Genomic DNA, 27696 nt, shown 5'->3' with positions numbered 1-27696 from the left:
GGGAGCAAGGAGGTCAGGAGGATGCCTAGGTAGGGGACTGGCTCTCCGGACCAGTGCAGGGGGAGAGACTGTTGGAGGTCCTCGACTTGTAGTTCTGGTAGGGACAGGTTAAGGACCTGAGACTTGCTAAGATTCACCCTGAAGCCAGAGAGCCGACCAAAGACCTCGAGTTTGTCTACCAACGCGGGAAGGTAGGAAAGGGGCTGCGCGAGGGATTAGATAGTATCATCAGCATACAGGCTGACCTTGTGGAAGTCACCTCCGAACTTGAGGCCCTGATGCTCAGATGGTCCCAGATTTTCTGCGTGAGGGGTTCCATGTAAAGGGCAAACAAAAGGGGTGAAAGGGGGCACATTTGTTTAGTGCCCCGGCCAATTTCAAAGAGGGATGAGGAGACCCTATTAACCCTAACAAACGCCCGGGGGAACGGATATAGGCATTGTACCCATTCGAGAAAACCGAGGACGAACCCGAAGCTTTGAAGGACGGTGAAAAGGAATTCCCAGCACACTCTGTCGAACGCCTTCTCCGCAAAAAAGAGCACATCACCTACCTGAGAGCGGTGAACACCATCGATAAGATGGAGAAGGCGTTTGGTGTTGTCGCTTCCCTGCCGGGTGGAGATGAATCCTGCCCGGTCAGGATCTATGAGACCTGCCATTAGGGGATTCAGCTGTGACGCAAGAATGCCCGTGAAAAGTTTTGCATCGATATTGAGTAGCGAAATTGGGCGATACGAACCGCAGTGACGTGGGTCCTTATTGGGCTTAAGGATGACAGAGATCACCGCCTCTCCCATCGAGTCAGTCAGCGCCCCACTATCTTGGAAGGAGTTGAATAGGCGGGTGAGAAGGGGAGCCAGTTCATGACAAAACGTTTTGTAGAACAGGGCAGGGTAGACATTGGGGCTAGATAACCTCCTCTAATCGGATAGAGTCTTCTAGAGGGTCTGCTTCTGCTTTCGGGAGTCGGGTAAAATTGCTAGACGCTAGGTAGTCCCGAGCCTCGGGATGTCTTGGTTGTCGGGGCTATATAGGGTGCGGTAGAAGCAGTGGAACTCTTTGACCATCTGGGTGTCCAGATGGAGTTCCTCTCCTGTGGAGCGTTTAAGGAAAGGGATGTTGCCCCCGCTACCGCTCTGGCATGCAACTTCTGTGCTACTAACTTCCCACATCTGTCACCTCCTAGATACTCTTTGATCCACCTCCGGCACAAGTTCTATTTGGCCCTGTCAAGGTATAGGCGTTTAAGGAGAGTTTGTTTCTTTTCCATCGCGCGGCAAACCCTCGGGGCTCCCGTGCGCTCATGTATCGCCTCCAGTTCTGCCACCTCCTGTTCAAGAGCTAAGCGGGCTTCACTACATCTACGGGCCTCAGCAGAGGAGATAGCCATTAACTCCCCTGCGCAAGACCGCTTTGAGAGCATCCCAGACCGTAGCCAGGGAAGTCTCCGCATTGTCGTTAAGTTGTAGGTAATTCACAATCTTGGCACACAATTCTTTCACAATATCAGGGGAGTCTAAGAGGCCTACGCGAAGCTGCCATCTAGCAGGGGCATGACCAATCCCATTGGGACGCAGGGAGAGGTGGATATGTGCGTGGTCAGAGTGGGAGTGCTTGGCTATTGAGGCGGCTTGCACCATAGGGAGGAGGGTATTAGAAACCAGAAGCATGTCTAGTCGAGTGTAGGTTTTGTGTGCTGCTGAGTAGTGGGTATAGTCGCGCATATCTGCATGTCAGAGGTGCCAAACTTCGTGCAGGCCATTCTCTGCCAGCCAGTTTTTCCCTTCGGGAGAGAGGGCTCCCACTGGCGTGTAACGCTGCCCCGACCGATCCCTGTCGTTATCCATAACCAGGTTGAAGTCCCCACCCACTACCAGCGTGGAGTCAGGGGAAGCCAGCCCCTCCGTTATATGTACGGATGAAAGCCTCCTGCTGTCGATTGGGAACATAAATGTTGAACAGGGTGAAAACAGTGGAGCTCCACGGAATCCTAAGGGATTAAACCCTCCCCTTTGATTCATAGAAGGTAGACGGGACCTTGCCCTTGAATTTAGCCCCCAACAAAATGGCCACCCCATTCTTTTTCGCCACCCCAGAAGACTAGAATTGGCGCAGGAAGCGTCTGGTGCGCATCATGCGGGGAGTATCTTTAGCAAGCAAATGGGTCTCCTGAAGCATGCAGATATCGTCTTCGGACTGCTCAAGGAGGGAGATAATCTCAGTGCGTTTCGTGGGGTGGTTCAGGCCTCAGATATTGAGGCTAACATTTTTCAGGTCTCTAGGCATAGTCAGCGGTGAGAAGCATGCAGGATGGGCTCCCAGTACTTCTGGAGCGCCGCGCAGGAGGTGGGCTGGAGCATGCGAGGGCTAGCACGAAGGAGCAGTAATCGCAGTATGTGATACGGAGAGACCCAGAAGAAAGGGGAAGAAAAACCCAACAAGAATAAATCACAAAAATTACATCCCAAAAGAACATGGTCTCATAAGATGACAATAGCCATGAGTTTGTCCGTGGGAAGAACAAAAGGAGCGTCTAAAAAGCTTTGAACAATAGAAAAACAAGAGACCAAAGTCTGGTCTAAAGATCATGGGGCGACGTGACCATGGCAACATTTCTCAAAACAAAGTACCTGGCAGCCTACGGGCCGCAGAGGGAAGTCCAGAGAGTCAGGAAAGGCGGTCCACTCCTATGTCCCTCCGGCTCCCTGACGTTCCTGCCATCCCTTCGATGTAAGTTGAAATGTTTCAAGGGGAACACGGGCGGTCGTGGGGTTGGGACAGGGTTGAAAGCACCGCCTCACGTTCTTTTGGCAGGGGGGCCTTTCTGCCTCTGGGTAGGCCAACCCGATGTACTCTGTCCAGCTGGATTTCCTGTGTGCCATTGTCACCCAGAATTTGCTGGAAGAGGGACAGGACATATTCTCGTAGGTTATCCCCTTCTGCCTTTCAGGGCACTGCGCCTATGAGGATGTTATTGCTCCGTGATCGGTTCTCCAAGTCTTCCGCGTGGGTCTGGAGGTCTAGAGTTTTGTCCCGCAGACGGAGGACCTCCTGCTGCAGTTGGTGGAAATAGTCCTCTCTCGCTAATTCATGCTCTTCCAGGACGGCTACTCTTTCGCCCACCTCATCGAGTTGTGACGCGAGCCGGCCCTTCAACTCAAGGATGTCTTCCTTAATGGCGGAGAACAATTCCAGCTTAAAGGCCTTCGTGACCGGTCCATCTGCCCCGTCGATTGAGTCTGTGTGCCCCTGATCCTGGGACCCTCCCTGGGATTTCTCTGGGCCCCCGGGCTGTTTGAGTAGTAGTTCTTTAGGGACTTCTCTCTTCTTGCTCGGGCTGAGGCCATCCCTGCGCACAAAGACCTAGAAGGTGGTTGGGGAGTGATTGCAAGCCAGCAGTTCCACGTCCGCCCTCGTGTCGGTGTGTCCTCGGGGATCGGGCCTGGGCGTGGAACAGGGTGGCACTGAGTGTGGGTAGGCCGTCTGTTCGCGCCATCCCTTCAGAAGGCTGTGGTGTATCTACAGGTGTCGTCCGGCACAGAAGCTCCCAGCACCCTGGGTCAAGGTGCTCAGTCGAGCGCTATGCTGGGTAACGTGGGCCGGCAGCAGCGTCTGTAGCAGCCCCCACCCGTGTCCTGTTGGGGTTCAGAGTACCGCCTCGTATGAAGAGCGGGCCAGGACGTTGGGCTTTCGGGCTACGCAGCTGCGGAGCCTTGGCGGGAAGGGAGTGCTGGACCGCGCAGAATCTGTCCCGTGATCTCACCAAGCCCCAGGGACCGCTGTTTGGGTGCTGCGTGGGTGTCACATAGGGCCCGCCATTTTGCGTTCAAGCGATGAGCGACTTACCGGTCGGCATCCATCTGCTGACCTTCGTGCAAGTATCTTGCAGTGGCCGGGAAACCAAACCTTGATGCAAACAGGGTGAGCCGCTGGGGGATCGCCCACCTCCTTGTCGTGTGGAGAGGGCCCCGGTGCCCAGGCCCTGGAACCTCACAGTCCCCGGAGCCTCACAGTCTGAAGCGGGGAAGGGGACAAAATGGCGGGTCGGAAGTCTCCTCTTCACCAGGCAGGGCCCCTGGCGCCACGGCGCGTGAGGTGCCCTCCCGCAGGCCTCCTCTTCTGGCGAGTCAGTCCGCTGGGTGTCCGATTGCTCAAGATGCAGCAATAGCCGCCGAGTCTGGGCCCGCCGGTGCACAAAAAGCCCGGAGCAAGGAAGGCGGTAAAATGGCGGCCGCCCGACAGGCTGCGTCCCGGGCGGGATCAGCAGTCCCGGGACTAGAGGACCTCCCAGCTCCCAGGGCCTCCAGCTGGCGTTGAAGGCAGCAACCGGGAAGGTGCAGGTGCCCCGGCGCTCTCAGGGGCCGCTCTGCAGCACAGCTAACAGAGGCCTCACCAGCAATGACCCTACGGCTGCCGCCGTGCCCGCAGGAGCCCCAGCTCGCTTTTTGGCAAAAGTCCGGCAGGAGCGCTTAGGCTGTCCGCAATCGGTCTCACCGCCGCACCGGAGGAATCAGGGATCGGTACTAGCCAATTTTCCATGAGTTGCAAGCCAGGGAATGGGGCAAATACAAAGCTAAGAATCAGCGGGCCGGAGGAGCAGAGTTTCGCGTCCTACCGCGCCGCCATCTTGGCCACGCCCTGTAATTTATTTTTAACTTATGAATTAATAATTGGGTGTTAATTTCACTTAATTGGTAATTGCCAACTTTCTTCACAAATTTAGCACTGACATCTGGATTAAACCAATATTAATAAATAAAAAATAATCAATACATTTAAAATCATTAAATCACTTCCCACCCTATTCCCTATATAAACCCACTCCCCGCTACGGAACTAAAAATGCAAAATTCAAATTAAAAAATTATTAACTACTAAAAACATAACACATTAAAAATACAAACAATTCGTATACAAAAATATACATCACATACATTTAAAATATATGCTAAAATATAACATTAATAAAAAAAATATATTTTAACAACTGTATTTTTGCCAACTATGTTAAACACTTCGATTTTTTTAAAATCGATATTACTTACCTTAAGTCGATATTCTTGACCACGATATTCTTGCTGTCGATAATGCTGAACCACGATATTAATGACTCGATATTTGTGTAACTTGATATTTTTTACTCTATATTCTGTCTCTTCACTGCGACCACCATACTCGTACTCAAATCGAAAGAGACTGTCATTGATCGAAAAGGTGTGCTAATGCTGCTAGTTATGAATGATGAACTGCTCTAGCTAAATATCCTTTGTGCAAGTCCTATTCGTTAGTTGCATAACATCAAGACTTGTACAGAAAATTTGTCAAGTAGCATTTTATAAGCCCATTAATTTTCTTATTTTAGAATTCTTACATTATTTAAATGAATTGATTTGTGGCTGTTCCGATTACTTGAAGTTTTTTCTTTTCAATTTTAGTTCCTGTTTTCTTACATACATGGAAAAATGAAGTGAGCTACATTTCATAGTAAGCTGTCTCTTCTTTCAGTTTCTTCTTCCGAGAAGAATACCATTCAAGGAAAAACAGCTGTGGTGAACAAAGAGCAAAGTTCTTCTACCTGTGAACGGAATTCTAATTTTCAGCCTGTCCGGATCCCAAGCTCCCAACACTCGCCTTTGATGCAGGCAGGGCTGTGTGAGCATGTGCAGACGCAAATGTCCTTAATGACAAGCCAACTGCCAGAAGGTACCTGTAGTGTGATGCCTCAAAAGCCCTGCCGCCTTGTTTCTGACAGTGGTACGTATAACTGTTTTGCTTTTCCTAGTCTTCTGCTTTTTCTAGTCATTGACTTAAGTTTTTTCCTACAAATATCTGTTTTCCCCATGCCTTTTTATCAGTGCTAAACCATTTTTTTGCTAGGCAAAGATCCATTTCGGTAGTTGTAGTCACACCTGAACCACTTTCTGTTGCCTTGAAATAAGACATCATTCCAAATTTTTGTAACAATTTACAAAGTTGTAAAAGTGGAAGCAACAATGTACTAACTTCTTTAGGCCTCGATTAGAAGTACCATTAGTGATTAACTACTCCTGCACAAACATGAATTTTAGTAAGTCAAACCTACTGAAATTTAACGAAATAAAAAGGATTGGTAAGTGACTGGATGTGTGGTTTACGGTGCAGAAAGCACCAAAATGTTCATGTTATGCCCTTTTTTTGATGGCTAAACCTATAATGGGTATTATTGACAAATTCCAAACTCAGTGATATTATTTTTAACTTGTGCAGTAAATGGCACACTACCCACCTGGGCACTCATTATTAAGGTCTCTGTAAAAAAAAAAAAAAAGACTTCTCATTTTAGGCTCTCTTTTTTAGGTCTTGCGTGGCGTTGCAGCGCAAAGTGCATCTCTCATTGGCAACATTTATTGTCAAGGAGGACTTTGAGAGAAGGTCTTGAAGCCCAGCACCTGATTTCCATTGGCTAGCGTCACCGTTTATGGTAAACGGTGGACTGCCGTTGGAAATAAGCTTTCTAAGTTGCCTCCCTTTGGCTTTTTTGTCACGCTCGCCGGGCTCGTCTGCTTTTCTTCTGTTGCAAATTAATTCCTTATCTTTATGAGGCGTAACGTGTACTGCACGCTCCAGGCTTCCCGCCACCACGCTGCATTCACACCAGGAGCACGTGTCAGTCGGCTCTCTTATTGGTTAGCGACCCATCTCCGACCGGTCTATGGTGTGTTTTGGTTTCATTCTTCGCATGCTTTCTCCTCTTCACAGCGCCTTAGCCTAAAAAGCACCATTGGCACTCTGGAGGGAGTGGCTGCCGACCTTTGCGCCATGAGCATCCACAAGCTGGACGGAGAGCACCTGAGCAGCGTCGAGGAGGAGGTGAGGCGCCCTCGGGTGCTTGTGTGAGCAGCCGGGGCCGTACTCTGGTGACACTTTGCTTTGAGCTCTTTTGTGACTGGCGCAGCGCTATTTTACTTAACTTGACAAGCTCTTCCGTGTTTAGACCAGTGAGAGCAAGAGCTGCCACTCATTTGCTTGCCCGCAGGCAGGGCACGAGTCGGGGTACTACGCGGGTGGACGGCATCCCCCCACTTATTTTCCAGGGTTTTCCAGGGTGGACGCCGTCCACCCTGCTCAATCAAAACACCGTCCCGCTCCAGACTTTCCTTCGTCCCCGGCCTCGCCTGCTGCCTGCCCGCCTCAGCCGGATATGTACGAAAACAGACTCTCCCAATATTGCACCTCACTGCCAGCTTTATTAGCCCATCATCCCCTAATGCTGTGGTTCCCAAAGTGTGCGCCGCGGCACCCCGGTGCGCCGTGATGAGAAGCCAGGGGTGCCGCGGCTCCGAGCAGGATGTGGGGGAGCTTGAAAGAAATGCCACCTTCTGCTGCATTGCACATTCTTCAAAACATTGGCACAGAGCGCCCTCTCTCCACCTTCCCGCCCCCATTCCTGCAATCACAGGCTGCTAGAAGCGCAAGAGCAGCCCCACCCCGCCCATTGTCACTTTGTATGGGGCTGATTGCCACATACAGAATGTCAATGGGCCAGTTTGGGGTGTTACAGCATGTGGTGAGCCGCTTCCTGCTGGTAGCGCCGCCGGCAACATTAACAGCTGGTCAAGGGCATTCTCAAAAATCTCATTAGAAGTATGCTGCTTGCCACAGGGTCAGGAGTCTCTCTCTCTCTCTCTTCTTTTGGCATATGTTGAAAGCTAACACGATGTGCAACATTTGAAAATGAACGGAGGGTGTAATGTGTTTCAAATAAAAGTTCGATTATTTTAAGACTGTTTTTTCACACAGTATTGTCTAAAATAAAAAAAAATCTGAGCAGCGAAGGCTCTTTCAGGGCTGTTAATCGGTGAGTCGAGTTCCCAAGAGGTATGTTAGTTCCTTCTCTCCAGCCTGCTTGCTCAAATCAGAGGCGAACACCCCGCAACTGGCTGTGCATAAAAGGCAAGAACCACCCGCTTAATTACTGGAAAGGTGAGGAAGTATGCACCACTCCACTGTAACTTTTGGGATTCATAGCCCTTGCACAAGAATCCAGACACCCCGGAAATGTTTCTTTTGTGACTGCTTTTTTAAACATGTTTGTGCACTTCGGTATATTCAACACAATATTCACCATAATATGATGCAATCGTTTTTCAGTGAACGAGTGTAAAAGTGTTGGGTACCCTAATCTCATGCTGCTGTATCAGCCTTCCATCTTCACTAGATCGATAACATTATGATAATTAATTTGTCTAACAATACATATCAGGTATGACACCTGACAAATGTACATTTCTTATTGTCTTACAGGCTGGATGGGTGAAAGGGTAAATGGTTGGATGGATGAGTGAATGGATGGGTGGGTGGAAGAGTGGATGGATGAGTGAAAGGATGCTTGGGTGAAATGGTACACGGTTGGATGGATGAGTGAGTGAATGGATGGAAGAAGGGATGGATGACTGAAAGGATGGATGGAAAGATAGACGATGGATAGGTTTTCAAATAGTTGAAAAGGTTTGGATATAGATGGGCACACAGATGGAAGGACAGAATGAATGGTGAAAGACTGCATGATGGATAAAAGAATTAATAGATGACAATCTACATTTGGAATGGTGGATATCGGGTTTGATGGAAGGATGAATGGTTAGATCATTGGACAAGAGAGCTCTTCTGGGGATGGTTGTGATCAGTGGCGTCACAAGGGAGGTGCGGGCCGCACCTGGTGTCACCAGCAGAGGGCTGACTCCAAAATGAACTCCTCGCTATTTATTCACTGTTCCTGTAACACCGTTCGTATTGTCCCATGCTGTTTATAGTGCAGGGAAATGGACGGATGCCAGAATCTTCCTTTTCCCAGTTCTGCGAGCGCAGCGGCTTTGTCGGGAGGGGCTTGAGTATAAAATGAGCTCCGCCCTTGGCCTTCTGCTCGCTATTCTTTTTGCTCGGAGATGCGATCTTGGTCTTGTTCATGTTCCGAGTGCATGTGGGCGTTTGGGGAACACCACATTCAGTGAACACAAAGTCAAGATTGGCCCAATCTCTAATGGTAAGAACTTTCAGAGTTTCGTAAAAAGTCACATTTGCAGTTAATTTGTGGGACCTTTTGAATCATCCGTGTATATATGTTGCGAGGCTTGTCCTGCATTATTGCAGATGTTAATATGAGAAGCACTGAAAAGACCAAGACGGTGCAGGCGGAGGGCAGATGTTGCAGGCAGAGGGGAGATGGTGCAGGCAGAGGGGAGATGGTGCAGGCAGAGGGGAGATGGTGCAGGCAGAGGGGAGATGGTGCAGGCAGAGGGGAGATGGTGCAGGCAGAGGGGAGATGGTGCAGGCAGAGGGGAGATGGTGCAGACAGAGGGGGAGATGGTGCGGACAGAGGGGGAGATGGTGCGGACAGAGGGGGAGATGGTGCGGACAGAGGGGGAGATGGTGCGGACAGAGGGGGAGATGGTGCGGACAGAGGGGGAGATGGTGCGGACAGAGGGGGAGATGGTGCGGACAAAGGGGGAGATGGTGCAGACAGAGGGAGAAATGGTGCAGGCAGAGTGGAAATGGTGCAGGTAGAGTGGAAATTGTGCAGGCAGAGGGAGAGCTGGTGCAGGCAGAGGGAGAGCTGGTGCAGGCGGAGTGGGAGGGGACATGGTGCAGACAGAGGGAGAGATGGTGCAGGCAGAGGGAGAGATGGTGCAGGCAGAGGGAGAGATGGTGCAGGCGGAGGGAGAGCTGATGCAGGCGAAGGGAGAGCTGGTGCAGGCGGAGGGAGAGATGGTGCAGGCGGAGGGAGAGATGGGAGCCATCCTATTCAACAGATCTCCCTGCCTTGCATTTGTCCTGCTCACACCTGTCGTGATGTCACTTCCTGTCGTGATGTCACTTCCTGTCGTGATGTCACTTCCTGTGACCACGCCTAATTTGGAGAGTCCCCCCACTTCTTTTTTTAGGACTTGTGCCCTGCCCGCAGGGCATGTGTGCTGAGGGTTACATTCTCCTCCTCCTGGAGGGAGGGCAGCAGCCATGCTCGAGCTTCTTCAGCGCCCAGTGACGACCTACACGAGCAAACTTTGCAGGAGTTTAGTGCCTCTTGGCACTGCGCGCGCTGGCTGACTTCTTGCGGATTTTCCGTCACTTTGGCTGCTTGAACGTTGCTCAGGGGAGTAGAGCGTCACCATCGGGGGAAATTAGTTTGGTGTTTTTGTGAACACTTCACCAGCTCTGCGCACTGTTGCCGACTTCTCCTGTGACAGGTGTCCCCTCGCAGTAGAAGCGGCGTCCAATGGCTCTCCGAAATGTAGTGGCCTCTCCCTTGGTGTTAGGTAGCTGACCTGGTGGACGGACAGGTTCTCTGACCCCCTCTTTCCGCGTCAAGCTGGAGAGAGGAGGGGGTTACGGGATTGAGAGTGGGGTGGCCTTGGATGGGAGTCCGGCAGCGTCCCATGCTGCCCATGCGTCCCATGCTGCCAGGCCCGGCCTGGCTCTCAGGGTGACTGAGTGTGCAGTTCTCGAGTGCCTTTCTGACCCGTGTGCACCCAGCTCTTCCAAATGACCCTTCTGGCATCTGCCCTGCTCCTCCTCCTAGCCTCTCCCCTGCGCCTCCAGCAGCATGGATCCCGGGCGGAATCCAACCTCAGCAGCAAGCTGCACACCAGCAGCGCCAAGGAGCAGAACGAACGGTAAGGCGGCTGCCGCCATGCCCTTGTTTATGTTACAACTTCTGGACCAAGTGTTTGTGTCCTCGGTGCATCATTTTGATTTTAGGCTGGTGCGCCTTTCCTGTGGAAGTTATGCCACAATCGTCTATATTTCCTATGCACGCGCACTTTCCTCAAATAAATGGCGTACAACTTGTATTCTCATCTCTCCGATATTCCCACGTGCGTTCTTCTGAGGGCCTTTCGTTTATACACAATGGTTTTCCCTGAATCCCTTTGTTTTGTTGGTTTGGGTGTATACTGTTTCAGAACGCTCTAAATGACCTTGCAAGCTTTTAAACACCTGGTGGCTGGATGGGGCAGCTGGTGTGACCTACTCACTGGCTACCAGCCAGCCAAGCCTTTCCCGTCCTCGCCAGGGACTATCCCCAGTTAGAAGCATCTCTGATGTTGGATGAGATCCCAAGAGTTCACTCCTTTTGAGGAATGCAGTTGATGGTTGTGAGGGGAAGGCATGTGCCATATGCCTGCTTCTTGTGCCCCCTTCTTTGTGGGCAGGGGGGGTATTCTTGCAGTTGTTTCTGTTTCCAAGTGTTTACCTGCCATTACCCTCTGACACCTCTCTACCTCCCTCATTTATGGCGTGGAGGGCGCCCCCCTTCACCCCGCTGGCACGCTGAATTGGAAACCTGTCTCTTTTGCATGTGTTTGTTTAAACTCCGGTCGGTGCCCCTCGTCCTGGGTCCATTTGTATGAGATGTATGTTGTCTGTGTGCTGACAACGAGCTTCAAAATAGTGTCTGTGCACCATTCTAACACCCATATAAAATGATGCACAATAACTCGTGCACTCATTCCTTGCGTCAGATAAGGCATAGCTCAGTGTCTGTTTATGTCTGTGTTTCACTCATGTAATTCCAGTCATTTTGTTTACCCCCGTTGAGCAAAAGTGCTATGGTGCCAAAATAAGTAACATAATCCCATTTTGTGTGTGCGTTGGGTTGGGGTGCGGAGTAAATGAATTTTGATTATTTCAAGTGATGACGTTTTGTGATAAATTATTTGATATCGGATAAACCTGTTGCTTTTGAATTCCACCTCAGGTTCAAGACTTCTACAGGACCTTTTATATTCGCACAGTCAGTAATAAGTTGAATTGGATCTCCTCCCACCCACAGGCTACAGCCTTCCCTACTGCAGCACTCACTCACCTGTAGGATGACCTATTTTACATTTGTACAGTGGCAAGGCTGTTTGTCCTATCTGTCTTATATTGCAGGTGTCAGAATTGTTTGGCTTTCGATTAAACCATACCAAAAGCCCACTGTGTTGGTGATTGTATATAAAGTTGAGTCTAGCTGAATGCTCCGCACAGTGCCAATAGATTTTGTCTTAACCCCTTCCACGCGGGGCTAAATCCCCCGCTGCATGGGGGAGGGGGGGGGGCGGCGGCGCCGCAGTACTCTTGAGGAGTCCAGCTCGTCATGCTGCACAGTGGAGCTGTGCTCATAACGAGCTGGACTCATCAGGACTCCGCCCTCTCCTTCAGAACACTCGCACAGGTGGGGGAATTCGCCGCGCGTGGAAGGGAGTTATGACGAGCTCAGCTTGTCCATGAGCACAGCTCCACTAGGCCTCATGAGGAGCTGAGCTAGTCATAAGCATCAAAGGGGTTAAACCTCTGACTAGGGAAAAGCTACTTCTGCATTCATGTGCTACATTCTCCTTCCGGATACCATATGATGTGATCCGCTGTAGATAAAATTAAGTGATGCTGACTGATGTCGAAAATTTCAGAGACAAACTTTGTCTATGCCAGACCTCTCAACCGGACCTCCCCCTTAGTGTCAATGGTTGGGAGCAATCTGTTGCATCCATATCACATGTTTTCTGGTATGTGTGGTATTACCAAGAGCAGTCGAATAGGAAAATTACATGGGATTGACAGTCCAGTCCCTGTCTCCCTTCATCATCTGTATATTAGCAAGTCCAGTGTTGTTGGTGATGTAAAAAAAAGATCCTATTTGTTATTGGGATATACAAATATGCCTTCCAAGCAGGTGGCCTTCAGAAAAGCAATGAAATGTAAAAAAAACGCCATTGACTGCAGAAATATGATTTGTATTTAGATTTACCCCATGCAAATTGCATATGTTAATTTGGGTCTCTGAGTAGAACGGGATGTCCGAAAATAGGCAGCCTTTGTGGGCTTGATGGTTCTCTGCCGTTGCTGATTATTCACTTATGTCTACATGTACATAGAGCTATTTATAGGCCGGTTAAACTATTAAAGCACAATTCACCACTTGGTCTGGAGGGTCTTCACCTTCTATATTTTAAGGGTATATTGATATAATGATCTTCGTTTTAGTAAGAAAACAGTAAAGCATTATTTTTTTAAATATTTTTATTAGCTTTTTTGAAACATTGAAACATAACAGGCATGTCACATAAGACTGTCCCCCCCCCCCCCCCCTTCCACCCACCGCCCACCCCTCCCCGCATCTCAGAGAAAACAGTACACTTGGATACGGAGGTGCTCCACCCATCACAGCATTGCACAGTGCCCTCCATAATCTCCCGCACCAGGACAGCAGGGTGGCCTGACCTCCCTCTATCCCAGTCCACCATCCAGACCATAATACCGTCTCCATTTCCCCAAAACTTCTTGGGGCAACCTCTGGCTTTGTACGTGACCCTCTCAGCTGCCATATAGATGTCCATGCCTCTTTTCTATTCATCTAGTCGAGGAGGGATGGGAGCGCCCCAAGCTCTAGCCATATCTCGCTTGGCTACCACCAGGGGCAGTGTAAGGAAGATCAAAAGTGGGTGAGTCAGGTCCACCTCTTTTGTGATACCTAGCAGCACCAGTTTAGGCTCCACCGGGAGGAGTGTTTCCAGTATATCACTTAATTTGCTCAATATCTTGGCCCAGTAGTCCCGAATGACATTACAGTCCCAAATGGTATGATGAGTCTCCCTGCACGCTCCCACATCGCAAACAATTAGGGTCACTGGCCCGCCCCATCCGGTGCAGACGATGTCTATCATAGTAGACCCTATGGAGGATTTTAAATTGTATAGACCCTATGGAGGATTTTAAATTGTATAAGCCGAAGCCGAGACTTTATCGCAACTTCCCTAGGGTGCATCAGGGCTGTCTCCCAGTCAAGAGTGTCCATCTCCCCCAGATTTAGTTCCCAAGTGCCTTTCAATTTCCCCAGGCCACCAGGCATATTATTAATCAACGTTTTATAGGTCAGGGACACCAGTTTAGTCGGGACGCGCTCCTGCAGCAGACGGCCCTCAAGCGGTGCGTACTACGGCAGGGGGTCTGAAAGCGCCCCCTCCGCCCTCCATGCTTGACGTACTTGCGCATATTTCAAGTACTGAGTATGATGCAAGCCATACTCCAACCTCAGCGCCTGAAAGGACTTCAGAGCTCCCGTTTTCAGTAGATCCCCTAGAACAGAGATACCAATGTCATCCCACCTGTGGAATCCCTTTAATTTTAATTTATGCAGGTCCTTTAGCCATGTACAGTGCCAAATTGGCATCTGTTTCGTCGGTTTGTGTGCCCATCCAATCCTCTTAGTCGCCCTCTCCCATGTCTCCACACTCACCTGCATCGCTGAGAGAAGTCTTTACCACTACCTCCTTATAAATAATGTAGACAGGTGCGCTGCGCCATTGTCCCTCTCCAGTCTATATGTGGGGTGATCCACCGGGGCATGCAGCCAATCATTTATTGGCGATAAATGTTCCGCCCAGTAATACGCCTCAAGATTGGGTAAGGAAATCCCATCATTATATTGATTCCTCTGCAAGGTCTCTAGGGCTGTTCTAGGATGCTTCCCTAGCCAGAGCAGCGACCGGAGCTCATCATTTATAACTTTAAAAACCTGTTGAGGAAGGGGGAAATACTCATTCTGCAGGGCATACAGGAACCGTGGCAGGGTTATCATCTTGAAAATTGTTGCACGTCCGAGAATGGTAATGGGGAGGGTCTTCCATCTAGTTGCGTCGCAAGCAAAGTTTGTGAGCACTCGCTGGATATTCTTCTGATAAGAAAGTGAGCGGTCTTTCGTCACGTATACCCCCAGATAGTGAACCCCTCTCTCGTGACCCAAAGCGCCTCAGGCAGAGCAGACCATACTTCCTCCCCCCCCGGGGCTGTACAGAAGTGACTTATGCCAATTTATTATATGTTATGTTATGTTATTTTGTGTCTTTTATAGCGCTCGGCTACTCAAAAGAGTGTCCCGGCGCTTTATTGACAACCTGAAAAGACAAACCCAACACACATATTAAAAGAAACCGGGTCAGCAAAATACAGAAATCTAGGAAGCAAAAAGCCAAGTTTTCAGGCCCTTCCTGAAAGCCAACAAATTTGGGGTGCTATGTAGTTCCAGGGGTAGGGAATTACAAAGCTGTGGGGCCCGGAGCATAAAGGAACGACCTCCCATACGAGCCTTCCTCACATGCGGAACGATGGCAAGGAACAGCGACTCTGACCTCCGAAATCGTGAAGGACGATGGGAAACAAGCCTCTTCTGAAGATATTTAGCCCCTGTGGCATAGAAGGCCTTGTGTGCAAGAGTTAAGGCTTTAAAAACTATCCGCTGTCGGATAGGCAGCCAGTGAAGCGACTGCAACAAGCCAGAAGCTCTGACACGCCTATGCAGGCCAAAAATGGCACGCGCTGCCGCGTTCTGGACCACCTGCATCCGTGCAGGAGATATTCCGGCAGGCCAAGATACAGGACGTTGGAATAGTCCAGTCTTGAACCGATCAAGGACTGTACCGTAGTCCTCCTGTGGTCCTCAGAAAGCAGAGGAAAAAACTTCCGAAGCATACGGAGAAGGCCAAAGCAGGTGCCAGTAAGGGCGAGGATCTGGGATCTTAAAGTCAGGCCGTTGTCGATTTTAATCCCCAAGTTCTTGGCTAACTGAGACGACCGCCCCGGAGGAGACATGTCAGCAGGCCACCATACCTGCCAGTCCGGATCGGATTGACAACCGAAGAAGAGCACCTCCGATTTATCTGAGTTGCACTTGAGGCTGTTCAGTTGGAGCCAGTTAAAAACAGCCCCAAGGCACTCACGGATACTCTCTCCATCAAAATCCTCTCCTTTCCGACAGGTAAAGAGCAGCTGGGTGTCATCCGCGTAGGATACGATCTGGGCCCCGAAGGACTCAGCCAGAGCCGCCAGAGGGGTCATAAAGATGTTAAAAAGAGTCGGGCTCAGTACCGAGCCCTGTGGGACTCCGACTCCCAATGGCGGCATCTCAGCAGAGCACGCCGAGGCCCAGACCGTTTGTCGGCGGCCGGCCAGAAAAGATGTAAACCATCTGAGCACCGTCCCCCTGAGACCAATTGAAAGAAGTCTGACAAGCAGATCCTCATGGGGGACGGTGTCGAAGGCCGCCGACAAATCGAGCATGATCAACATGGCTCTACCACCCACGTCCAGCGTCTCCTTGATGGCCTCAGACACCTCTAGTAGAGCCGTCACAGTGCTGAGATTAGGACGGAAGCCCGATTGAGTGGAATGAAGCAGGTCGTGTGATTCCAGAAAATTAGAAAGCACATTATGCACATGCTTCTCCAGGGTCTTAGCCAGTGCAGGGAGGAGAGAGATAGGTCTATAATTGGCCAAAACCTCTGGGTCCAGACCGGGCTTCTTGATAAGGGGAATGACCATAGCCTGTTTCCAAGCCAAATGAACTACACCCTGGCTCAAAGAAAGATTCAGGAGGGGGTTGACCAGCGGATTAACCACTCCCGCCATCCTCGCCAAAAATGTGGCCGGGCATGGGCCAAGCGGCGATCCAGATTTAAGATTGGCCAACAGTGTCAGTGACGATACAATTGGAATAGGCGGAAAGTCTGACAAGACTGGCCCTAGGGGAACCGAGGGCACAAGACCAACCTCAAAACAAGGGGAAACAACGGCCGGTCGTGGTGAAAAGGAATCCTGAATGAGCTTAATTTTTGTTGTGAAAAAGCATGCGAGATCCGATGCCCACATCTGTGAGGGGGCAGTCTGTGTCACATTCGACTGTGGGGCAATAAATTCCCTAACAATCGAGAAGATCTCCTTGCAGGAATTCGAGGCATCCTCAATCCTCCTCGCAAAGTAGCTCTTCTTCTCCAGGAAAATGTCTCGGTGATAAGCTTTGACCACGGTTCTATATTCGAGTCTGGCAGCTGGATCATACTGAGCTCGCCAGGCCCTTTCCGCCACCTTGCACTGCCTGCGAGAGGCAAGCAGCGCTCCAGTAAACCAAGGAGCCGAAACCCGTTTAGGCAATAAACGGGGGGCCCTCAAAGGGGCCAGATCATTCAGCCTGTCCACAAACCAGGCCTGTAAGGACTCCAGATTCCTATCCAAACCCCCCGTAAGAAGGCAAGGGTGTTCACACAGTGCCTGTGACAACATTTCTGGAGTCACCCGATGGTATGCCCTAGACGCTGGTCCTTGCTGTCTAGGGGCACTGCTCAAGGGTTTCTTATTGCCCAGTATGTGAAAGTTGACCAACCGATGGTCTGTCCACAGAAACGGCAGAAGTGCTGTCACCTCTATGGGGGATGTAGAGAAGACCTGATCCAACGTGTGGCCTTTGTCATGCGTTGGTCCAAAGAGATAGGGAGCTAAGCCCAAGGGAGACGTGATGTCAGATAGTTTAATCACGTCAGGGTCCAGAACGTCATCCATATGAAAGTTGAGGTCACCTGCCAAAATGCAATGGTCAGCTCTCATAGCCAACGTTGACATAATAGATTGGAGCTCATCAAAAAAAGTACCAGCTGGACCAGGGGGTCTGTACACTAGCAGCCCTTTCACAGACTGATGAGGCGCTAATGATAAAGAAAAGGCCAAAGATTCCGACCCTTTGATAGCCTCAGTGGGGATAATAGAACATACAACAGATTTCTTCACCACGAGTGCTACACCACCGCCCCTACCTTCCAGTCTATCCTGCCTGTAGATACTATATTCAGGTGGGATCGCTGAAGCGATATCCGGTTGGGAAGAAGCTCCTAGCCAGGTCTCTGTAAGCATCAGGCACAACGGTTTTTCCAAAGTCAAGAGGTCAAAGAGCTCCTGAGCGTGACTGCGCACTGACCTGGTATTTAACAGCATACAAAGATGCTTCACCGAGGCCATCTCCCGATCAGGGAGTGTCCGTAGAATCTTGCCTAGCGACCAGCCACATCCCGGGCATCTCCTCTTACCCCTATAACGACCATAACATAACATAACACCATTTCTATGGTGAGGGCAAACAAGAGCGGTGAGAGAGGGCACCCCTGCCGGGCCCCTCTCCGTATGGGAAAATCCGCCGATAATACCCCATTAACTTTTACCCTCGCTCTCGGGTAAGTATAGAGGAGGCCCACCCACTTCCTAAATTTAGGACCAAAGCCAAACTTAATGAGGGCCAATGCACTGCGTCAAATGCCTCTTCGGCGTCCAAAGACAAGAACACATGAGGCTCCGGATGGTTTCAGACCTCCATCAACCAATTATGAGTTCTCCTCAAATGTAACCTAGTTGCCCTATCCGGCAGGAAGCCGGTCTGATCCAGGTGGACCAGCTCCGAAATCACGCATCTCAGCCTCAGCGCCAGAATCGTCGCAAGGAGTTTAACCTCCACGTTCAGGAAAGAAATGGAGCGATACGACACACACTCCCCCGGCGCTTACCTTGTATATAGATTGGTATAATTGTGGCCATACGAAGATCCGGAGGCAGCGCGCCCTCCTGAACCGACCCCAGGAACAAGGCCAGCAGGTGTTTAGTAAGTAGATCAGCCGTTTTATTAAAGAATTATGCGGGGAACCCGTTCGGTCCAGGCGATTTCCCCGGTCGAAGCCTAGCTAGGGCCTCCCTGACCTCTGTGGCCGTTATCTCTTCCTCCAGAGTCGCCCGGTCTTCATCTGTTAAAAAAGGGGGTCTCAATACTGTCTAAATAGTGTCCTACATCTTCCGACGAGCCTAGGTCTCTGGCCGTATAAAATTCCTCATAGTAGTCAGCGGAAGCCTGCGTTATCTGGACCCCAGTCCGCATAATATGGCACTGGGCATCTGACACTTGTTCCACCCATCTCGCATCCTGCTCCCTATGATTCAGCCACATCGTACAGTCTATGCAATGATGCCTGCGCCTGTGTTTTGGCTTCGTCTGTCACCAGGGCCCTATACCGTTGCTGTGAATCCCCTAGCAGTCTAAGAGAGTGCGCGGCACGATCTAACACGTGCTGCCGTTCTAGCTCCAAAATACGGTTTTCCAGGTCGTGCATCTCGCCCTGTTTCTTCCTCTTCTCCTCCTCTAACCTGTTCTGGGCCCTATCCCGCATGACAGTCTTAAAAGCGTTGTGTGGGTGGGGAAGCACACCCTTTCTTTCCATCACTTTTCTTCTTTTACTCTGTTCATCCATTTTAAACGTCGCGTGCACAATGGCGACGTGCTCAGCCCATTTAGCACGTAAATAACTGAACAACATCATAAAGGGGCACTTTCAGGCCCCAAACCTGTGGCACAGCATTTTTACAGTTGCATTTGCAGTCTATGTTTCAATCCTTTTTCGCTTCTAACTTATTTCTCTCCTTTTTACATAATGTTCGTTATCCATTTTTGAAGTCAACACGATTTACATCCACACGCAAATTATAGCAATTTCCCAAGTTTCTCATATTCATGCCGGGCCATCCGAACCTCTCCCATGAACACGACCAAAGCCAAATCCGTTGCAAAGCAGTTTAATCAAACCCAATGCATTTCAGACCAACACGGTCCTTCGTCAGGGGTAACTGAAATTGAATAATTAAACATGCATTAATTGTCATTGCACTCATGTTTTTAAAAACACAATCTGATGCATTTCACTATTGCTTTATTGTTAGCTCTATTCAAATAAACTACAAATTTGGCTGCAAACAAACACTCTCAAATACCTCCCTTTCACTCTAACAATGATAAACATGCTGCATTATCATGTACAACTTTTTTGCACAAATACTATTTTGTACCTTACTATTCACTACTGCGCTGCTCTTATTTATTTACTGCATTTTCCTCTCCCATTTATCGTATTTTCTCACCTGCTACTAGCTTGGCAACATCCTCCCTCGGTCCGAAGCAAAACGCCATTGTTTTATATCCTGCATGAGCCAGAACCTTGTAGGACCCCCTGGCCAGGAACCCGCATCTCGCACCGTGTAGGTGGGTCTCCTGCAGCAGGACTACGTCTGGGGCCACCCTTCTAATATAGGACATAACCAACCAACGCTTTATCTTGTTGCCCAGGCCATTCACGTTCCATGTAAGGATTCGGTCACTGTTAGTGTCTTGCACGGGCGTTCCTGGGCTACCCAACATCGTTGGGGACACTAGTCATGACTCGCTCATGCAAAGGCAGGCGTCTGGTGTGTGTTATGTAGGTGTATGGAACAGTTTCATTTGCGACATGCTGTAAAAAGTTAGCAGTGAACCCCTCAACACTCATTCAAAACTACCCCCTCCGCTCCCCGCAAGCAGTGTAGTTCCCCCGCAATAACCCCCCTCCCCACCAGGTCTGTCGCCCAGCCAATCTCACCCCCAAAGTAGAAAAACCCGCTCTAGACCAACATGTAGAGGTAGACACCCGAGCAGGTAAGAACAAGAAAGAAAGTTTGTCGCAGGGATTCCGTGCTCAGACAGAACTGTGCATAGAGGCTTGGAGCCTCAGTGAATTAGGGTGTGCTAAAACTCACCTTAGTACCCAAAAATCCCCTACCAGACTAGCAATCAGTGTCACATTGGTCATCATAAACTCCCAATGCTTAGACAAACCAGAACATGGACTTAGTACACCTCAGGTAACGTGGAACACATGAACACTCTTTCGTTATACAATCATTTCAATCCAGAACAAGGAGTAAAAGAGGACACATGCATATTTGAAATGTTTATTCACTAATGCAGTGTTCTCAAACGCAGTATCTTTTCTAATACAAGCAAACCTATTATAAGAAACAAAGTAATCAGCATAGTCACTAGTCCATAGAACACAAACGGTGACAGCATGTTATTATGCTAAAATGAATAGGGTTTAACAAAACCTAATTCTCACCCTCCTTAGCTAGTATATTATATTATATTATATCTAAGAAGGTCTCTTTGGGTTTTAGCAGAGCGGCCCCATACCTCAAGATCCTAGTGGTAAGGGATCACATCATCAGCAACCAGCTCTCTGCATGCGAAGCACCATCAAGTGTGTTTGTATGCTCTTGTGCAAAGCAATATAAAACGCGCCTAAAGCCAGAACTTGGCTGCAGCTGCATGTATGTTATGTCTAGGAACGTGCGAAGATCAGTGCTCACAACAACCACTGTGTTGAGATATCCTTGAAGGTTTCTTCACTCACTGTCATACACAGCTCGCCAAACAAGACTGATATCAGAGTAACAACATATTATTCTTGTATGAATGAAAAACATTCTATTAGGCTCAAAGCTAAAGCAACAGCTATGTGTCGTGTGCAAAAGCAGCAGAAAGGTAAAATGGCGTTTAAACTCCTAAAAAGCTCCTGCTAACTTAACACAGCATACAGGCTATATATATCTATATGACAAGTTAGGCCAATAAAACAAAGCCAACATGAGGGGGTGTTATATATGAATTTAGGACACTAGTGTAATTTTCCCGATTCATGCCCATATATAGATATAAATCACCCTATCCTTATATAGTCATAGAAATCATAACCATATTTAGACTTAGCCTATGCAGTCCAAATACGGCATGGCTACTTCCACTAGTTCCGAAAATCCACAACGATTTTTTGGAAAAACCCTCCTTCAGCAGTCAGGGACTTCCCCTTGCGGGAACATTAATTTATCCAAGAAATCATGGAGTTTTCAAAGACCTGACGTTATTATGTCCAACCTTACGTCAAACTAGGCACCTTCAAGGTATAAATATGCCCAAACTTGCTCAGTCAAACACACAGTGTTTTGGAGCAGTTCGACTATCTACTTGCCCAACGCATGTCGCTGCAGCAAGTGCCGAAGGAAGCCGACCCTCCAGCAGACGCACTGAGAGAGAAGCTGTCTTTTCTCTTGCCGAGAAATCCAGCTCCAGTGTTTCCAGGCTGCCCTTGCGAGTTGCTGGGAAATCGAGCTCTGAGAGAGAGATACAAGACCTCCTTCATTCTAAAACCAAGGTACGGAGCTGATTAGACCCGTAGAGAATTCTTGGAGAGATTCTTGGCAAAGAATACTAAACTTAAGCTACACCTCACTTACTTCTTTCCTTGTACTAGATCTAGGTTAGGTACACCGGGGTAGGCGTATTTTAGAAGCACCAGTTGAGTACTTTTAGTCATTATTTATTAATGTATGTATTCTGTTATATTTTATGGCTTAGAAACCATATCATGCTTTTACAGTATTATTTTATAATACTCTTCGAACTGTACGCGTTGTACTTTGCAACCAGTATTACGATTGTAGCAGTTCATTTCTCCTGCATGAGACAGAAAACTGTTAAATACTTTTTAGTGAAAACGCTGTCTCTCTATTTCTCTGCACCTCTGGTGAAACGAAGCATGCACGATTGACTGAGTGAAATAACTATCTATTGTTTCTGTGACTCTAGAGATACGTTTCTTATTCTTGGGAAACAAAGTTGTCATGTTTATGCGGTTGTCATAAACGAATCCCTTCTTGTGAATTCGAGAGTTTCTAGTGACCTCTGAGCTAGCTGGCACTCATAATTAAGTCTAATATATTCGATAGAGACCTGGTAGACCTCAGTCCTACGTCAAATCTATAGTATATGTTATTCCAATGTGCAGAGCCTATTGGGAATATAGGAACTACACTACAGGGGTGTCCAACTTGCGTGCTCCATGGCCCTGTCATCAGTACTCGATCAGCCATTACAGTCCCTTCTTCACGAGTTGGAGTCCAGCGGGTCTCCCTAAGAAGCCCCCGTCCCTTGAGTAGTCTCCTGTTCCATGTCATTGATTGCCACCGCCAGTGGATGTAGTGAGTGCCTTTCCGATTCTTCTCCCTCGAAGGAGGTATCCGCATGTTCTCCCTCCCCTTCCGACTGTGCTTTTTCCACAAGGCAGCGGAATCTGGAGCCCGTCAACCGATGTGAGTCAGGAGAGGCAGCGCTTCGCCCCCTCCGCCGCACAGAACCGGACACGGGGTATGGGGTCACCGCCAGATTCCGGCTTCCGTGTCTCTGTCTCCGTCTCTGCGGTTTCGGCGATCTCTGCTGGCCCTCCATGGATTTCTCCATGGCAGGTGTCTTTTGACCCCCAGATGCGTTTCTTGGCAGAGGAGGGCCTTCCTCCAGCCACTGCCATACCTCTTCTGGGTTTTGAAAAAATATGTTTTCTCCTTGTAAATCAATTTCAACTTTTCAGGAAAGAGGAGCATGTACTGGATGTTGAGGTCTCTCTGCTTAGCCTTAACCGCATCGAAGGAGCGCCTCTGCACTTCCTGGCTGTAATCTGGGAAAATAATTATTTAGGCATTTTCCAGGCGGATTTCCCCAAGTTTTCAAGCTTCCCGTAGGATCGTATCTCTGTCAAGGAAATTGAGGAAGCAAGCAATTACTGGCCGAGGCCTAGCACCCACCGGTGGTTTAGCCAGCAATGCTCGGTGCGCCCTTTCTATTATGAAACAAGAAGAGAATTTGTCCTTTGGGAAAGTGCGCAAAAGCCAGGACTGCAGGAACTCCGCCATATTTTCCCCCTCGATTCCCTCCCTAAAGCCTACAAAGAGGAGGTTGTTGCTTCTAGCCCTGTTTTCTGCATCATCCACCTTCCACATGAGCTGCTTATGAGAGGATTGAAGGTCTGCCATACCTTTCTTCAAGTCTTGTATAGTATCCTCGGCTTTCCCTATTCTAGATTCTGTAGCCGTCACCTGTTCCGCCAGATTCCGGAGGTCTTGCAGTATTAGCGTTACTTCCGTGCGCACCTCTCCGATTAAAATTCTCCAGGGACGCCCGGGACGACTGTATGGCACCCATCAGTAGGGCTGTGTCCGAACGAACACCGGCAGCGTCACCGTCTGGGGGAGGGGCGCCGTGGTGTTGCGGTCCATTGTTCCCTGCCTAGGGGTTTTGGGATCTTTGTCCTTCCTGCCCATGCTGCTTTACCCGTGGGCCACACACCTGTACGGTTCACGCTATCCAGACGCTGCACAGGATCCCTCCGCAGCTTGTCACACTCGCAAACTCCCTTCAGGCAAGCCCTTCAGTTCCAGTCTCTCACAGGCGGGCGCGCAGCTCTCTCCTCCTGGCCAGCAAAAATAACCGCTAGCCACGTCCCATCCTAGCAGGGGCGGGGAGGAGGGAAGGTGAGAGCGAAACCCACCTCGGGGGACAAGCATGGAGCTCCACACCCTCAGGCAGGTAACCTCCGCAGGCGCCACTTGAATGCACCCCCAACAATACCTTGGTGATCTTGTCCAGAGTTCAGTACCACGCGGAGTCCCGCGAAGCAGGATGTCCGATGTCCGATGTTGGAGGTGGAGTCAGTGCCCCCCCAGGTGCGATTGTCCTCAAGTGCCCCACCATATTCCTGCTGCCGTGCCCCGCCCTGAAGGGAGAGAGGATATGGGCCCTCGAGCCAAGCAGTGCCCTACGCTGTCACCTGGTACCAATCAAAGGCCTCCTCCCAGCTGAAGCAATCACCCCTCAAGGACGTGGACGCGAGAGGGGGGGCAGGAAACAGTCCACTCAAGGTCACAGTCCAGGCCCGGAATGCTGCTGGCCCGCCGTACCATCTCCCCGTTTTGAAGGGACTCTCGCCGGCTCTCCAGAGGACTCCCCGGCACAGGACTCCTCCACCGGGTGCAGGCAGCCTCCTCCGCTCTCCAAACCAGCGTGCTGTCAATGCGGGCGCCACTCAGCGTGTCCTCCCGAACCTCTACCTCCAGCGCCGCTCCCCCCCCCCCCCGGGCCAGCCCTGCCTCGAACCGGCACAGTCCACTTCCCAGCCGGCCAGACTCTAAGGCCGCCGCACCCCCCCGCACTCTCGCCGACCTCCCGAGACCAATACAGCGTCCTGTCTGGGTCCCGGGCCACCGCCGCTGTCACAACCAGGCCCGTTGGGAACGGGGCCATATCCGGAAGGCTCCCAGCAGTCGGCGGTCTCCCCGGTCCCAACGCGATCCGCCTCAGCTCCCCAGCGGCGCCATCTTGGGTCGACCTCCCAGGCCTCCGGACTCGTTCTCGGCCCCTCGGGATCAGGGACCCCCCGGCCTTCAGGATATCATCTGGGTCGTCAGGAGGAATCAGGGACCCCCGTAGAAGGCAAAACTGCGAATAGTAGGACCTCAGGCCACCATTTAAGTCGTCGGAGCAATGAACGTTGCCAGAGCAGCACACAGACACGTCTTACTCGGCCATGCTGTTGGCCACGCCCCCGAAAACAGGAAAGAATTATATTCTTTCAGGGGTCACAAAATAACTATTTCCTGTTTTTAGGAGGCTATTCTTCTTACTAAGCCTTCCTAAAATAAAAAAGTGTGTCCAGAGATGACTCGGAGAAATGACTAAGTAATGGTTGCCACAACCATTACCAGCCCACTCCTTGGTTTTCCTATTCTCCTCTATCGTTATTTTAAACCAATGTAAAAAAAAAATTATAATAATAATTTTTACATTTTATGGAGGGACCTTATAGTTGCTAGGCAAACTAATTGTTTTTTCGAATGCACTTTTAATTAGATTTTTTTTAATCTAATTTACTGCTTCATGAGTAGAACACCAAACAAAAATGAATAAAATGACGGCCGTCCGTCATATTGTATGAGGGTACATTGATCAATATAGCGGTCCAACGTAGCTTCATAACACAAGTGCAAAAGTGCTGTGATGTATGCTAATTGTCACACTGTTTATATTTTCCAGTATTTTTTGTGCTTATTCTGAACAATTTCGTTAAAAAGCATTTGCTTTTATACAGATGCTACTAAACATTGGCAAAGGCTTTGACCAAGCCAAGAAATCAAAAAGACCAGACCAATTTGCTTTACCAGTGCTTGTTATTTTTTAAATGTATCTTATGTAGAAGCTGCAGTGTGTCTCAAGGTCAAGAACTAATCTGACGAAACTAATACCTAGGTTCTAACCAGTGTATTACTGTGATTGGGCCTGAGCATCTTTGATAGATGATCTAATGTTCAGCAAGAGGCACCGGCTTCCAGTGAGGTACAATTGGGAAAACGTTTTAAACAAGCATTTGCAATGCAATAGATCTCGCATTTACGTGAGTTTAAGCTGTAGGCATTGTAAATGACAATGCCATTTATTTGTTTCAGAAACAAGAACAAAAATAAAAGGCATTGTTATCTGCAATGTCAATAGCTCAAACTTGCGTAAATGCGAAACCTATTGCATTGCAAATGCTTGTTTAAATTGGTTCTTGACATGGTGCAGCGCTTTTTCAGTTGAACTCCTGTTGGCCTTCAAACTTGTGACCATTGGGGCAAATCAAGGCCAATTAAGTGAATACATTAGTTCACTGATCCTCCAGGTCCAGACTAAGTAAATTCTGTCTCCATCCAGATAAAAAAAAAATAATCATGTTTGCATATTAGTAATATCGTTGCAAGGCGTATTGCACTGTTTAGCACCACATTAATCATAGTTTTAGACAGAGTTCCCACTAAATCTCAATCTTGGAACTTTCAATATTGTAATGTTGTGTGTGAGACAGACCGTGGTGTCCTCTGCTTTTAGCAGAATACCTAGTGCCTGATTTCCAAAAGATCTGCATCCTGCTCATAACATAATGCACATAAAGCAAGTGATTAGGGGTGTGGAATTCCTATTGCCCGAACCCTAGGTTTGGGGTCAGGCACCCCTGAATCTCTACCCTTGCCTGCTACTCTGCCTGCTTCCCTGTCCGTTGTGCCCTTTTGACTAAGCACTCCTTCTCCCCTTGTTGGGGAAAGACCCAATATTTATACTCTGGTCTCAGCGAACCCGCTGAGTGAGTCCACTGTGCAAAGGGAGCCACTCACACTTGAGGTATGGTATGGCACCCCTTGCCAAAGCACTCCCTCTCCCCTTGTTGGGGAAGGATCCAGTTTGTAGGCCTTGGAGTCTCAGAGACCTCTCTGAGAGAGTCCACTGCGTAAAGGGAGCCTCTCGCAATAGAGATAGGGAAGGGATACCACTTCCCTTGGGATCACAGCTTACTGGACTTTGGACGTTGCCTTGACTCGTCTACCGGTTTGTGTCCCTGTCACCCTTCCCCTCTTCTCCCTAGGCTATTTCTCTCACCCTCCCCTCCTCTTTCCCACCTTCTTTATCTGTCTACTTCCCCTACTCCACCCCCACCGTGAATCTCTCACCTTACCTTCTTTTCCCCTTACGTATTTTGTGCTTATTGTTTTTCTCGACCTTACAAGTAACTATTGTTGCCATGCTCTTAGAACTGTTTAACCTTTGTAACGATGTAACCTGTAACTTTGATCTAATTCTCATGGAAAGCGCCCTGATACCTCCGGGTCTAGCCAGCGCTATATAAAACTTTTAAAATAAAATAAATAAATAAATATTTCATGTTTAGTATGTTCTTGGGACAAGTAGGCACAACCCCCAGCTTCACAAACCCTTTGGCTGCCGCTTCACAGTAGCACCTTATGGATCTGGGAAGGGCATTGTCTATAGTTAAGGTAATATTTGCTTCCATATGTTAATGCTGTTCAAACTTTTATTTTGTAAAGCCTTTATTATTAGGAGCAGCGCTCCAAGGACGTTTTGCAAGCTCTGACTGCCCTACCGACTGTTATTCCAGTATAAAAATGTGCACACACGTTTGCAAATTTAACAATGTGAGGCTACGTATAATGCTCCCTGAATGCTCTCAGATTAGATGCAAATATTTGCAGAAGCTTGACAGCAAAATTGATGATTGTTTGCTTTCAAAATAAAATGTTCACCGAAAAATGCAACTAGGAAAGAAAACGTGTTGCTAAACTACTGTGAACTTTTAGGCACCATTTCTTTGCAGACCTGTGGGTTGCTTGAATGTATTCTTGGTTTGCC

The 27696-nt window shown here is 49.1% G+C and overlaps 1 protein-coding gene across 2 annotated transcripts in view; it reads left to right on the top strand.

Moving 5' to 3' along the window:
- The window catches only part of CCDC14 (coiled-coil domain containing 14), a 221436-nt gene that overhangs the window by 26497 nt on the left and 167243 nt on the right, over positions 1 to 27696 (top strand). Inside the window, exon 6 of one of the 2 annotated variants that reach the window (XM_086957082.1) lies at positions 5508 to 5756. In XM_086957082.1, coding sequence (XP_086813208.1) covers positions 5508 to 5756 — 249 coding nt within the window. The remainder of the gene's footprint in view (positions 1 to 5507; positions 5757 to 27696) is intronic. The other variant, XM_086957083.1, reaches the window with a different exon arrangement.

The sequence above is a fragment of the Lissotriton vulgaris genome, chromosome 2_1 (genome assembly GCF_964263255.1).
Source record: "Lissotriton vulgaris chromosome 2_1, aLisVul1.2, whole genome shotgun sequence".
Taxonomy (NCBI): Eukaryota; Metazoa; Chordata; class Amphibia; order Caudata; family Salamandridae; genus Lissotriton; species Lissotriton vulgaris.
Note: the sequence above shows the minus strand (reverse complement) of the source record. Positions and strands in the feature narration are given on the sequence as shown.